At 42.7% G+C, this 14,322-nt stretch overlaps 2 protein-coding genes across 6 annotated transcripts in view; both read left to right on the top strand.

The window, feature by feature from the left end:
• Positions 1-1,575: 1,575 nt before the first annotated feature.
• LOC307236939 (serine protease 27) lies at positions 1,576-6,271 on the top strand (the record flags this gene model as incomplete). Its single annotated transcript, XM_080009534.1, has 6 exons — positions 1,576-1,615; positions 1,739-1,762; positions 2,084-2,249; positions 2,907-3,178; positions 5,422-5,588; positions 5,730-6,271. 6 exons carry the CDS (start codon positions 1,576-1,578, stop codon positions 5,973-5,975), a joined length of 915 nt encoding a protein of 304 aa, XP_079865660.1. The 3' UTR covers positions 5,976-6,271.
• A 1,498-nt stretch (positions 6,272-7,769) lies between these two features.
• fus (FUS RNA binding protein) overlaps positions 7,770-14,322 on the top strand; it is a 39,083-nt gene continuing 32,530 nt past the window's right edge. For all 5 annotated transcript variants that reach the window (XM_080009970.1, XM_080009972.1, XM_080009969.1 and 2 more), the window contains exons 1-4: positions 7,770-7,851; positions 8,359-8,383; positions 8,976-9,133; positions 9,286-9,472. In XM_080009970.1, the coding sequence (XP_079866096.1) occupies positions 7,839-7,851; positions 8,359-8,383; positions 8,976-9,133; positions 9,286-9,472 (383 nt within the window). In that variant the 5' untranslated portion in view covers positions 7,770-7,838. The remainder of the gene's footprint in view (positions 7,852-8,358; positions 8,384-8,975; positions 9,134-9,285; positions 9,473-14,322) is intronic.

The following is a 14,322-nucleotide window of genomic DNA, read 5'->3' as shown; positions in this document are numbered from 1 at the left end:
AACCACCCAGAAGCCAAGATTTCCTTAAATATTTGCTCCTGCTGCCCCTCGGGCTTGGTTAAAGTTGAAAACCCGTATCGGCCGTTAACAGTTAACAATAGTGTCTTCTGTGGTGCAGATGGTCGTCAATAAAAGCTGGTTTTGGGTGTCATGGCGGAGGAGAATGGAGCGCAGCTGGTATGGAGAGGTGTAAGGTTTCAGGTTGGGGAGCAAGTGGATGTTGATGCCCGTGAGGCCTTTAGCTATAATGTGTCTCAAGCCGGCGGAACAGTGACGTTCAACTGAAGGAAAAAACTTTTCAGGATCGGTTGCCAAGGCTGATAACCACTACTGTAATGGTCCCACTCCCGAGAAAATGCGCAGACACCTTCAGCGGTGTACTCGAGAACTTTTACTTGAATTAAAAGGAGAAATACGCACACCCAATATTATGAAAGTTAGTACCATGTTGACAATTTAGAGTAAATACATACGCATTAAGCATTAAATTAAGTATTAAAATTAAAGGTAGGCTACTTGTCATATTCATTCTACTATGGCATAAAGTCGTCTTGCTTTTGATCGATTTACATGGATATAGGAAATGTGAAGCTGACATCCCATTGCTGGAGCAAGCCGCCATATTTGGGGGATCACTCGCAATGACTGTGAATGTCGGCCGGCATTTTTCTAGTAAGAGATGGCTTGGAAGTCTTGTTAGGTGAAAAACTACCACGAAAAATCTCGCAACCGTCTTGTGTGAAACCTCGACCCTTTTCTTTCTTTCTCCATTTTTGTACATTTTGTATTTTTTCGCTGTTTCTCTATCCAACTGAATGGAAGTGATCCTCCATAAATGGCGACCGGAGTCCATAGCAACCCAAAGCAGCCGTCAAACTTTACCTTCCCTATACATCCATATTTTCAAAACTAAATGTATATAAATATAAATCCAGATTTTAAACAACAAGAACTAAAGTAAGACGACTGTGTGAGAAATGTAGTAGAGTAAAAGTAATTAAATTTGCTTTGAAACTCATATTAAGAAATCTTTGAAACTGAACACACTAAAGTACATACAAATTCTTGACAAATGTACTTTGTTAATGTCCACAACTGATGGACTTTCTTTTGTGTGTGTGTGCGTGCATATGCGTCTGTTACCCATCCGCCTCGTTGTTTCGGGCAAATATGGAGGGGGGGCGTGGCTTGAGGGGAAAAAGCCGAGCTCTGATTGGTCCAGGTGGAACATACAGGTAACTATGGTCGTCTTTCTGGTTTGACCGCATTCCGGCTCGGAGTCCGGCCATACAGCGGGTAGCAGCGTGGATGTGATCCCGATTTCGATATCTCTCCGCTAACTTTTGTTTGTTTCCTTATTTCCACCGTCAAATTCCTCGGACGTTCGAGGGGGATACATCGTGGACCCGGTTCGGACTCTTGGCATCTTACCTGACATCGCCCATTCGTTTCACTTCCTCGGATCCATCGATTTTATTTATTTACTATTCACTCTTTCAGAAATTCAAAAAAACTCACAAATGTCTTCGTGATCCGCGCGTCTTCATTCTGCAAACCGTGTTTCCAGTCGGGATCATGAACACTTGCGCGTTCTTCGTGATTCTGGTCTCAACAGGTGAGCAATCCTGAGATAGAGAGAGCAGAGCTCAACGGGACCAATAGATCAGCGGTCGTTTTTCTCGGTGATATCTAATGGATAACGCATTGTCCTTCTCTCGACCTTTCCGTTTCTCAACAGGTCTGAGAACATGTGAAGCTCAAGGTAAAGGCAAAATGAAAGAAATGTCATGTCACCCCCGCACACGTTTCTTACCTGTCAGTAAACGTGTAAAGAGGAAAAAGGGGATTAAATGCAGTTTAATATCCGTGCAATAATACAAACCTTTTACCGTGTGTTATTTCGTTTGGTGAAGTTCAGCTATGCAACTGTTTTATCTGTCAGACACGGTAGGTTGCTGAAAAATCCGAGGTTTTGAACGCACCACGAAGTCAGACGCTGCTTACTAAACCTCAGCGTCTCACCTGTGCCCTTTCATCGTGCACCTACTCCTTGACCCCTCCCCTGACCCCCCCCCCCCTCCAGTGTGCGGTCGAGCCCCCTTGGAGAACCGCATCGTCGGGGGAAGCGAGGCCCAAATGGGTGCCTGGCCCTGGCAGGTGGACATCCAGATGGACAAAAGTGGACATGTGTGTGGCGGCTCTCTCATTGCCAGAGACTGGGTGCTGTCTGCTGCTCACTGTTTTCCAAAGTACGGAGGCCTCTCCTCGTTACTGGCCCTTCAGATGGCTTTGGAGATTAAACAATTTTATACAGGCCAGTTTCACTGGTTTAATTAAAAACAGAATTAAACTAATCCTTCTTGATGTAGTACAGAATTGAAAAATGCCTTTCTGAAATGGCGGTTTATTTGGGATTAGTTAGTTCTACACTAGGAAGTCCTAGACTAAGGTCATTAAACACCAGTCAGCTCCTTCTGTCTTGTCTTGCTGCTGGTCTTAGTCCAGATAATCTATTTCCTCTATTGTCAAGGTTGACCTGGAGGCCCACACCCATTAATCCAAAGATTAACCTTCCTCTAGCCAGGTTTCATTTAAGCCTTAATTTAGACCTTAGGTCTAAGGTCTAGTTCTAATCAGAGCTAACTGCCATTTCAATTAGTATAGAATAAAAGTGTGATTTAGTCTTAGATCAGGCCTAGCATGTGTCCGAAATCGCCTCAATGTGTGTTACTTCCTAGTGCCCAAATATAAACATATGTTTATATAGATTTCTTTGAGCATGCCACGTCATTCCAATTCAGATTAATTTTGGTGTATGTATTTAACCCCCACAAACAGTACATTTCAGTCACACTTCGCAGGATCACAGTTCACGCAGGTTTGTAACTATTTCTCGTCCCCCGCAGCCCCTCGGATGTCTCGCAGTACAGCTTGTACGTAGGTCGCCACCAGCTCAACGGCTATAACCAGTATGAGAGCCAGCGGCGGGTGTCACAGGTGCTGGTGCTCGCCGACTACGAGGGCCCCCAGAAGGGCAGCGACGTGGCCCTGGTGCAGCTGACACAGCCGGTGACCTGGAGCGAGCACGTGCAGCCTGTGTGTCTGCCCGACGCCGGTGTCACTTTTGCCGGTGGCACCCTGTGCTACGTCACAGGCTGGGGCAACACACAAGAAGGGGGTGAGTGGGCAATGGGTTGTCAAATGGTGCTGTGCATGTCTGCCAGATTTTGTATCACCGCATGAACAAGTTAATCGGAATCAGAAGCAGTTCATTCTGCCAGGTTCATTTACATCTCGGCCTACTAGAAATGTGTTTCTTGTGAAGTTTGGTGCCTTTCACATACAAAAGTGTAAAAGCTTTTTATTTTTTATTTTTAATCTCAGCATTTTTCAGGCTAAAAGTATTGTTGTAGTATACAACAACAGTAGTACGCACAGGCATGGTTGAGGTCTTGGTAGAACCGGAACATTTCAGAAGTAGTTGGAGTTTGATAAATCTCGATCTACATTTGGAGCCGAAATAAGTGACAATGTCATAATTTCATTAGTTTCATTAGTGGGTGGCTTTGTGACATCATCATCTGAGGTTATACAAGTCCAAGCTTAGATTTTCGGAAGTCGTTCCCCTCCAGCCACTTGTGAATGCGACATCTAGACAGACAACATGAGCTGCTCGTGCTGCTTGTGCTGCATTTTACAAAACCCAAAAGTTGAAATGTCTCTGGGGGACATGCAATGTTGAGTCCATTTGAATGGAACCGTATTGTTGGGAACTTCCACACAGAGTGATTTTCTTCCACAGAGACACTATGAGGCAGGACATTGTGGACTACAGACAGCCACGTTCAAATTTTTAGGATGAAGTACTAACACGCAACAAGTGTATTAGCTTTAAAAAGTATTCTGCGTGTCATCAGGACTCAAGGAAAACTCTCTTAACTACGTCAAACGATGCTGTGTTCAATGGAGTCTCGGAAAATTGTAACTCCTTTTAGTAGCAATACTGATGAAGACGAACTAGCACAATTTGTGATTGGTGTCGATACAATCACAAGTCATGGTGTGTTTTACAGGAATTGGAAAACTGTTATTCGTATCCAACACGACTAAGCTGGACCTTGTGTATTGCTGCCTGCAGCTATATTTAGTCAGGGTCCAGCCTGCATGGCCTATTCTTATTGTTAGATAAGCGGCAGGTGTCCTATTACGCCGATTCAAACTCCCACTCCTCCCAACCCGAGCCTGACGCGGCCCCTGTATCAGCAAAGCACAAATATGGGGTTTTAATAGTAATATGAATAATAATATTTATTTATTTTGTGCAAATATATAAAAGATATGATAATCTTTTGGGAGGGAAAACGCGAGTCCAAACCGCGGTGCTCAGCTGCAAAGAGGTGAAACTGAAACACGTCCAGGCTTTATAGAGACAGGTCTTTCTATTCCTAAATTGTATTAATTTTCTTCTTAAAAATGCCGGCAGACCCTAGACGTGTCTTTTACAGTTAGGGGTGCGGTGTGGTGTCATCGGGCACAAGCGCTTCGTTTGCCTGCTGGCCGCACCTGAATGCGGAGCCGGAGAGGCAACGAACAGACAGGGACAGGTAGAACGGGTTGAGAACGTTCCTTCTCTCTGTCCTCACTCCGTCAGCGGAGGGAACAGAGAGGGACTGGGAGATGGGAAGCGGAGCACTGGTCTCTGAGAACCAGGAAAAAAATTTAACCGATTCCGATTGTATGTCCGTTGCCAACAGTGTCTGATCTACACTGGAATGGATTGTCCCTTGCCCCATCTATTCCGGCATTGTCATAGCATGTGTGAAAAGGTGCAAGACCGAGATGTTCTGGAATATAGCTGCATGTCTGAATAGTGAAAATCATTAGTGCTGCTGGAAAGGTTATCCCAATAATTTACCTGGGAACTATGCGTGAAAGGAACTTAGGTCTTAGTGAAGGTTTAAATTAAACCTGGCCTGAGGCAGTTTCATCTTTGGAGTAATGGATTTGGCCTCTGGGTCGACCTTGACAATAGAGGAAATGGATTATCTGGACTAAGACTAGCAGAAGGAGCTGACTAGTGCTTAATGACCATAGGCTTGGATTTCGTAGTCTAGAACTAACTATTCTCAAAATAACCGACGTCTCAGAAAGGCATTTTTAAATTGTCTTAATTTAAGTAGAATTAGTTTAGTATTAATTTGGTTGAACCCGGCTTGTGAAACCGCCCCTATGTTAATTGTTTCGTCCAACAGAAGCACTATGAGTTGACAGAATACCCTTGTTTATCTGAGAGCATGCTCCAATGTGCTAAACACAGGCTTGAAACTATAGTGGAACCTTTCTAATGCCCGACTCTTTGATGTAAATCATTCTAACATTCTATCAATCCCCATATAATGCTGGCTTCATCGTTGAAAACAGTGGCTCTGTCGGGGGTGGGAACCCTACAGGAGGTGGCGGTGCCGATCATCGATCAAACCTCCTGTAGCAGCATGTATCAGGTGGACACATACGACTATGAGGCTCTGGACATCGGCACCGACATGATCTGCGCAGGCTTCCAGGAGGGGGGCAAGGATTCTTGCCAGGTGGGTTGATGTTCTTACACACTTGCACTTATTAGAATATGTTTTGGAGGTAGGTTGACTCTCTCTGGTGTGGCAATTGGAAACGGTCAGTGAAGTTGGTACGATGGTGTCACTCAATCTCTTTTCTCTCTCTTGAACCAGGGAGATTCTGGAGGGCCGCTGGTCTGTCCAATAGGCAACAACACCTGGATCCAGGCCGGTGTGGTGAGCTTTGGCTTGGGCTGTGCCCAGCGCAACCGACCAGGTGTCTACGCCAAGGTGTCGGCGTTTGCCACTTTCATCAGGTCCACAGTCCCAGATGCACAGCTTCTTGGCCAGGCCTCCATGAGCAGAGGCACCCTCACTCTAGTATTAGGTCATGCACTGGTTTTACTTCTACTAAGTTAAGAAGGGAACGATTGCAATATTTTCCTTTGGTAGAATATTCACTTTGTGTATTTAACCTACCTCTGGGGTTCTGGTATAGCTAGGGACCCATGGTCGACAATGCATTTCTCTTTTTATTGAAGGGGAGGAGGACCCTTAGTACAGCTAATTGTGAAGGTTGTGCCAATAGCTAAACTGGATTGGTGTGTAGGCTAAGTTTTGGGGGTGTAATATTGCTTCAAGAAGTAAATTGTGAAAGTGGTGCAGGATTTAGTGAAATCCGGAGATGGAGTTCTATATATCACTTAGACAATAATATGTGATAACAAAAATGGTGCAGTATGTTTTTTTGTTTTTTTTTTAACAAATATTTGTATTTCCATTTAGATATTGATTTAATAGATCGTTTTTTAATTTTTTATTTGTAACACTGTGATATAACTATTTGTCAGCTGCTAATTCACTGAAGGAGTGTAAGTGTGGGAAATGTTATGTTTAATTACATAGAATATTTTATGAATTTCATATAAGTTGGCAAATGAATCATTAACATAACATATGAGTAATATTCACCTGGGAAACAATAGCCACAGGACAAACAATCAGTCTGGGAAAGAATGAAAACGATATTTTTCACATTTGTAACCCTTCGTTGCTGTTGGCTGCTTGTCATTTCCACAAACTCCTGGCTGTGGGTGCACAAACATTTTTAATTTACCATCAGGATTCCTGTCACCGCCAGAAACACATCATAGTTGGGCGCAGTCTACCGTTGTTTGTAGTTCTCCTGGGCGGCCACTAGAGTAACTACTGTAATGCCCCGCACTTTACGTCTTCATATTTTCTGGCTCCAATTATTTAGAGATACCATTTAACCATGTTGAGGACCAATTTCTTTTCAAATCTTTACCTGCCAATTTAGATGTTCTATTTTTGAATCTCAGGAAGACATCGAATCTGAATAGCGGTCTTGAATGTGTGTGTGTGTGTGTGTGTGTGTGTGTGTGTGTGTGTGTGTGTGTGTGTGTGTGTGTGTGTGTGTGTGTGTGTGTGTGTGTGTGTGTGTGTGTGTGTGTGTGTGTGTGTGTGTGTGTGTGTGTAAGGTTTTTCTCAGTGAATTAAACCAAAATAATTTTGAATCAAATGAATGACACAATTGTATGCAAATACGTTAAAAATTGTTTTTCTTTTCAATAAAATATTTGTATTTCTTTTTTTAAAGCAAAGGTTAACTACTCTTTTCTGTTAGGGGCGAGTTAGGCCTTGCAGTTAGGTGCAGGCAATAACCTTTAACATATTTTAAAATGTTTTGTGTCTGTTTTTTTGTTTTGTTTTGGTTTTTTTACCTCTTAAAATAACATTATGTGAAAAGTGATTGTTGCTCTCATAACATATCTGAGCGACGTACGGTTCCAGCCAATTACTTTGAGAAGAGAACACAGTAGCATCGTGCCACCATGTTCCACATTTGATACAACCCAGCTTTAGAGGAGCAGTTTGTTTAGTATTGAAAAATGGTTCCTTATAGTATGCAGTATTAAAGCTTATTCGAGTCACGTTTGTTATTCCGGATATCCTACGATATAAGCAGTGGATATATTTGAATCATTGCAAGTAGGAATGTGTGGTCAAAAGCCATTGTTCGTTTACGTTCGTGTTTGGTTTATACCGCTATCCCTGCCCTAAAACACTCCCCGACAACCCACTCGGATCCAGCGATTTCCCGAGTTGCCGGTGATCGCGGCGCCGCGTCGTCCGCCAGGCTCTGCAGTTGGTGTGGGCGGCCGCCTGGGGGCGCACTTGCATACGTCTTTCATTTCTCCGGCGTCCAAGACCTGCTAGCCTGCTCGGGATTGGAAATTAAACCTCTGTTCGTTAGCCGAGATGGCGTCTAACGGTAAGAAACGGGCAGGATAACGTGTTTGTAATCAAACACTATTTGAATCCAAGCATATGAAATGTTTAACGGTCTTGGAACGGTTCCTGCGTCTGTGCTAATGTTAGCGGCTACCTCACCCTCGCTGGGAGTTAACGGTGTTTTAAACGAATTTTAGTTTTTGCCGCTTTATGCCTGTCAGTGTATAATAAATGTATTCATTGTCGTGTGAAACGTTGACGTGAAGTCATGCTTCCTGGCTAGTCACCGTATGGCAGGGTTGTTTCCTCTGAGGCGCGCTGTGCTACTGACCCACATCTGAAGGCCTGTAATCGGCTCTGCGCCACTTCTAATGGCAGGATGGATGGAGCTGCATCTGCATAATGGTCCTGGACGCAGTAATTGCTGTTCTTACCCTGGAAACGCTGAGGCCTAGGCAGATACACGCCGTACCAACGCAGCTAGGTTATGAATATTGTGTTATTGTGATGATTGACGACTGACGTTCTGTACTTTCTCCTTTCCTAGACTACAACCAAACACCTGCGCAGGGGTAGGTTCTTTCGGATGAATGTAATTAACCATCATCAAACCAATCAAAACAAACCAAAACACAAGCAATCGTACCCCGTATGTTGTAACTGAGGCGTAAATGCATCCATTCTATAGTGAGTGACATTGAAGAAATGATTTAAATCTCTCCAGAAAGAGTGAACCTTCTATTTAGAAACTAAAACAGGCTAGGGCATTCGGCTTAATACATATAGAATGTGACTGATTTACACTTTGCGCCAAAATAAATATATCAATTATTTCTGATTGACGCATTACATTTCTCTGCACAAATGTTTATGGAGAATTTGTCTGAAACATTTTCTAGGATCCACAGTTTGCATCCGAGTCACGAACCAAATCTGAAAATAAATAAGTTGAACCTTAAATCAGTAAACGCCACCAGCTGATACTTAAGAAAATATGTGAAATGCATGGCAAATATCCCCATAAGGTGCATATTCCCAGGTGAAGTGATGCCTGATGTTTGTGTACAAATTCTAGTGATTATTCACTGGAGGCCTCGACTCGTGTCAGGTGTGGCATTGCGTTGGACATGTTGACCTGTCGGTTGTTTCTTTTCGGGTCTGTAGCTATGGGTCGTATGGCGGCGGGGCTAACCAGGGCTATGGGCAGTCCCCTGGCCAGGGCTATGGCCAGCAGGGCTACGGAGGCTACAGCCAGAACTCTGAGAGCAGCTCTGGCTCCTACAACCAGGGAGGTTACAGCGGCTATGGACAGCCGCAGTCAGGTAGATGGAGAACACAACAATTTGTTTAATTTCTTTAGCTGGAGTGCCAGACATTTGATTATCCCAATCAACATATTGATAAATATGTTGATTGATGATGAGATTGGAGTATGTGTATTGCACTGACTAAGCCATTTGCCCTGTTACACAAGGAGGAGGGTATGGCTCTTCGCCCCCTAGCCAGGGGGGAGGAGGTGGCTACACCCCGACCAATCAGTCCTATAACTCCGGAGGCTACAGCAACAGCGGCAGCCAGCCCTCCTCAGGCGGCTTCAGCCAGCAGTCGGCTTACTCCAGCTACAGCCAGCCACCGCAGGACTCCTCTTCTTCCCCATCAGGGTAAGACGCTGTCACAGATCGGCCCCACACCACGCTGTACGGATGGGGTGGACTTTTGTGTTGTTGATATGGAAATACATGATTCACTCCTATACAGTATTTGTGTGAATCATGTATTTATGTACAAATTGTTACACACATTGAATAAATGGAAACTATAAACGACAACAATTTTAGGATCCGATTAATGTATTGCTTCCAGACAATGCATCAACTACACACAGAGAACAGATGACACGTTGTGACTGCCCGACCGCCTGCCTGCACTTGCACAATGCTAATTGAGTAGATTTCCTTTATACGCCTTTCATTGACAACATGCTGAATGTCTATTTTCATCTTATTTTTTTTGACCAGTGAGGCGGTTTAGATGTGTAAAACTTGCTTAGAAATGCTCTCTTATGTTTCATCCCATGTAACATGTGTTTTGACACTTCACACATCAAATCATAAAATTCCTCAGACATCTTCTGTTTTAATTTCCAAAATCGAGTTTCCTCACAACCAAACGTGAGCAACATACAGGGTTGTTCCCGCTGCAGGCACTACAAGACAAAATGTCATTAAAGTACTGGTATAATAATTCCTGTACAATATCTACTGGTTGTAAACATGTGTCCGTAAACATACCATGTTGTTGTTCATCAGTTTATCTTTTCGTCAATATTTTCATCTTTCATGAACTAAGATTCATTATTGTTTGTGGTCTTCAATTTTGGAAAGAGGATTATTCCATTCACTGTTCAATTCTAAACCACGTGTATACCAGTTGCCAGTGCTGTTTTTCTTGTATCTGTATGAACATATGTGAACCAGCATTATCGCACCTTTCTAAAATTGCCAGGAGCAGCCAAAATAAGTTGAAAAATACCTTTCGAGAAGGGAAATTAGATTTTTCCTTTTTGCCTTTGTGCCTTTGTTTTTTGTTTTTTTGTTTGTTTTTTAATCTCAACGTATTTTTAAAACCCAGTTTGATTCATAAATAGTAGATCCATGTTCTCCGTGGAGTTAAATATTCCCGTTAGATTACATGGGGAAACGCATTTCACTTACCAAGACGCTGAACAACGTTGATCTATCGGTTCCTTTATAACGACAGTCCAGGTGAAGATCATTACTCCATATTCCGTGTGATGTGAAGTCACAATGTGAAACCGTTTTGATAGAGTTCAACCTTTAAATCTTACGTGTTTTATTCACACACCTGGATTCATTGTTGTCTAGGCGGCATAACATGTGAATAAGAAAAGCTGACTTCACTTCCGTAAACAAGACACGGAGCCTTCGGAAAATTTTGAGGGTGATTATCTCAGAAACACAGTTTGCGGCACCCTCGTCATTAACAAGCCATATCTTAAAAATATTTGCTTGATTCGCACAAGTGACACCTTGTTTTGAAGCAAGTGAAGTGAAAACAGTGAAACGGCACCAAACATACCTAAAATCTGCGGTGGGTCAGATATCGATATTAGGAATGCAGCGGTACATGCTATGTTATTGAACGGTTTGGTACGCCCCCTATGGTTCAATACACAGACGTGAACCGCTGAATTTCGGTATCACGGCATAAGTCCACCAGACGCATAGGCACGGCGTATAGCTGTGGCGGGCGTGCTGTAAGTGCTGCTTCCTCTTAAATCCACTGTTGAAGCTCCACTGGCCACGTCAGCTGCCTAGCGTTTCTCTATTTTTGCGCAGGAGGTCTGTTTCAGTTAATTTTTTCAACTGCACGCAGCTATGCAGTATTTTCAATAGAAACACGAGATTAAACAACATAAAAATGATTTTGTAAAGAGTGCCATCAATCAAGGTGTCCAGATGGAAAATAACTCCTGGGATGGCCTCTTTATTACAAACTTCCCGTCACCACGTCGTTCACGAACGAGCCGGTTCTTTTGAAAAGCTCTTTTGTATGAATGAAGGGAACAGAGTCTCGTTGGGGGATGAGCCATTTTATTTTATTTTTTTATTTTGTCATGTTTTACAGTTTTATGTTGTATTTGTTTAAGTTGCCGTCTCCTACTACCAGCAAATGTTTCCCCCTCCATGTAAGAGAGAGCCTGTGTTCCTCCCTCACCAGGAAGTGCCCTGGCTGAAAAGGTGCACACTCACCGTCACATCAGGTTCACAAAGCAAAGGCACACACGCACTGTTCTGCCTGTAAGGTTTTATTTCTATAAGTTATTTTACTATTATTATTTATGTGGGAAATATACTGTTTATACCTGTTGTACACAAAAATAACTAACTATAGTACTGTTTTAATTTTTTAGTGAAATGTTTCTATATACATTACTCACTAAAAGTTAGGGATATCTGGCTTTAGAGTGAAATTTATGGAAAATGTAAAAAGTTCACGCTACAGTGATATTATATCATGAAAGTAGGGCATTTAAGTAGAAGCATGCAATGGTGATTTCCTCATCTCAAACAATTTATTGAAACAAAAGCCAACAACAGTGGTGGGTAAACCACAACAAAAAACGTCACTGTCTCAATAACTTGTCATGGGCCCTTGAGCATCAATTACAGCTTGACAACGACATCTCATGCTGTTCACAAGTCGATTTATTGTCTGCTGAGGCATGGCCCCCCACTCTTCTTGAAGGGTGGCCCTCAGGTCATTGAGGTTCTGGGGTACAGAGTTACGAGCCTCTACACGGTGACTCAGCTGATCCCATAGGTTTTCTATGGGATTCAGGTCTGGAGAAAGTGCAGGCCACTCCATTTGAGGTACCCCAGTCTCCAGCAGCCGTTCCCTAATGATGCGACCTCGATGAGCTGGAGCATTGTTGTCCATGAAGATGAAATTAGGCCTGTGTTGTTCATGCAGGGGCATAATAACTGGATTAATGATGTTATTCAGGTAGTATGGGCTTGTCACTGTACCATTCACAAAGTGTAGGGCAGTTCTTTATTGACTAGACACATTTGCCACTGGTCCCCCATCCAGCGTAAATGCTCCCTGGCCCATGCAAGACGATGTTGCCTGTGCCTGGTGGTGTTGTCAGGTACCCTTGCAGGTCGTCTATCATGCAGACCAGGCTGATGGTAACGGTTTCGAATGGTCTGACGTGCCACTTGGGTGCCTCTCACCTCCCTTAAATGTGCCTGGAGTTGAGTGGCATTCATCATCCGGTTCCGCAGGGCACTGTTCACAATGAAGCGCTCGTCAGTGTGGAATGTGGCCAAAGGACGTCCACTTCTAGGCCTTTCTGTGACTCTTCCAGTCTCTCTGTATCTCTGTTGCAACCTGCTGATGACACTCTGTGACACTCTAAGCTCAGTGACCACTTCCCTCTGAGAACATCCTGTTTGAAGCCTCACAACGGCGAGCTAATGTTGATCAGTTGTTAGGTGTCGTCTTGGTCTCATGATGTCAAAATGTGAACAGCATGATGAAGAGGACTGTTTAAATACCAATTCTAATTGAACCAGGAAATGTATTGGTCGATTGATGGATCAAACACCTGTTGTGAATTTTGCCGTTCAGCTCCTTGTTAGAGAACAGCAAGTTATCTTCATCCTGAAATTTCACCCGAAAGCCGAATATCCCTAACTTTTTGTGAGTAGTGTGTATATATCAGAATTATCCACTATCCTCGACACCTACCCCCAATCAGATTAATTAATGTAAATATATCAATTATAACAACTCACCAATGAACTTGAACCCCCATCTTCCCCCTCCCCCAACCGTCGGGCACACAGAGCGTTACACTATTTATTTGTGACTACTATAAAAAAAGTATACCAATTTAACTTTTTTTTAAATTTCTCAAATCGTCACCTTCCTAAAATAATGGCATAAGTCATTTTTTCAGGTTTTTCAGAAAACACAAACTGAACCAAACATATTTATTCATGATTTCATTCAAAAAGGTTATGACAATAGATGGTTATTGACATACTGAGGAGGTAGGCGATTTTACCAGAGGTGGCCAGCATCATGAGGAGATGAAATGTAAAGAAACCGTACCGTTACAGTGGTCCCAAAACTGTGATACATACGAACCTTGAGCCCACTGTACCATTGCATCCCTAATTTATATTTATAATGGCCTTTGTAAATTAACTTCCTCTTCAATTTCACACGAATCATCATCTCGTGTGCATCAATTTTTAGTGGTGACTTATTTCATTGGATTACATTTTCAATAAGTTAAATTTCCATGAAATGCGAAACACGTTACTCATTAACTCACTTTTAGGAGAGTTATCCTATCACGGTTTCTATTTTTCCGACGCCTTGCTGGATCTTAAACGCATCACTTACTCGCACAGTCAAGTGGACATGACATGGTCACAAGTTTTTATGGTCTATTTTTTTTGTATTTTTTCATTAATCTGGCAAAGTAATGGGGACAAAAGAGATAAAATATCGATAGAACAGATCCACAGACATCTAACAGATAAGAAGGTACATAAATACATACATCTAGTTTCCAATCTCGAACCACTACAGAGCGGCGGAGTCTACACGACACACTTAACACAGTGCCAATGTACATTCTGAATCAGAACCTGCACATTTATAGTATGTAGTGTCATCATAATGCGGCGCACTGTAAATCTCATCTCGTTCAATTTGTTTTCGAACATTGTTGAGTTGGTGAGGCATGGCAATCAGGCTACTGTGGGTCAAATTTGGTCGGTTTTTCACTAATTTCTGCTCCATATATCGATCGATATGGATGAAACTTAAACCACAAGATGTTTGACATACTGGTTCAAATGACATAAACCTTGTTTATAACTTTTGCCGTAGTTCTGTTTCAGTTTTAGCCTGATAAATTCAGAATTTTCCTCGAGCAATTACAATAGGGGGATAATAATAATAAATATAGGTG

Source organism: Zeus faber (genome assembly GCF_960531495.2).
Source record: "Zeus faber genome assembly, chromosome: 11".
In the NCBI taxonomy this organism is placed as follows: domain Eukaryota; kingdom Metazoa; phylum Chordata; class Actinopteri; order Zeiformes; family Zeidae; genus Zeus; species Zeus faber.
The sequence above is the reverse complement of the archived record's forward strand: the minus strand, read 5'-3'. Positions and strand labels throughout refer to the sequence as shown.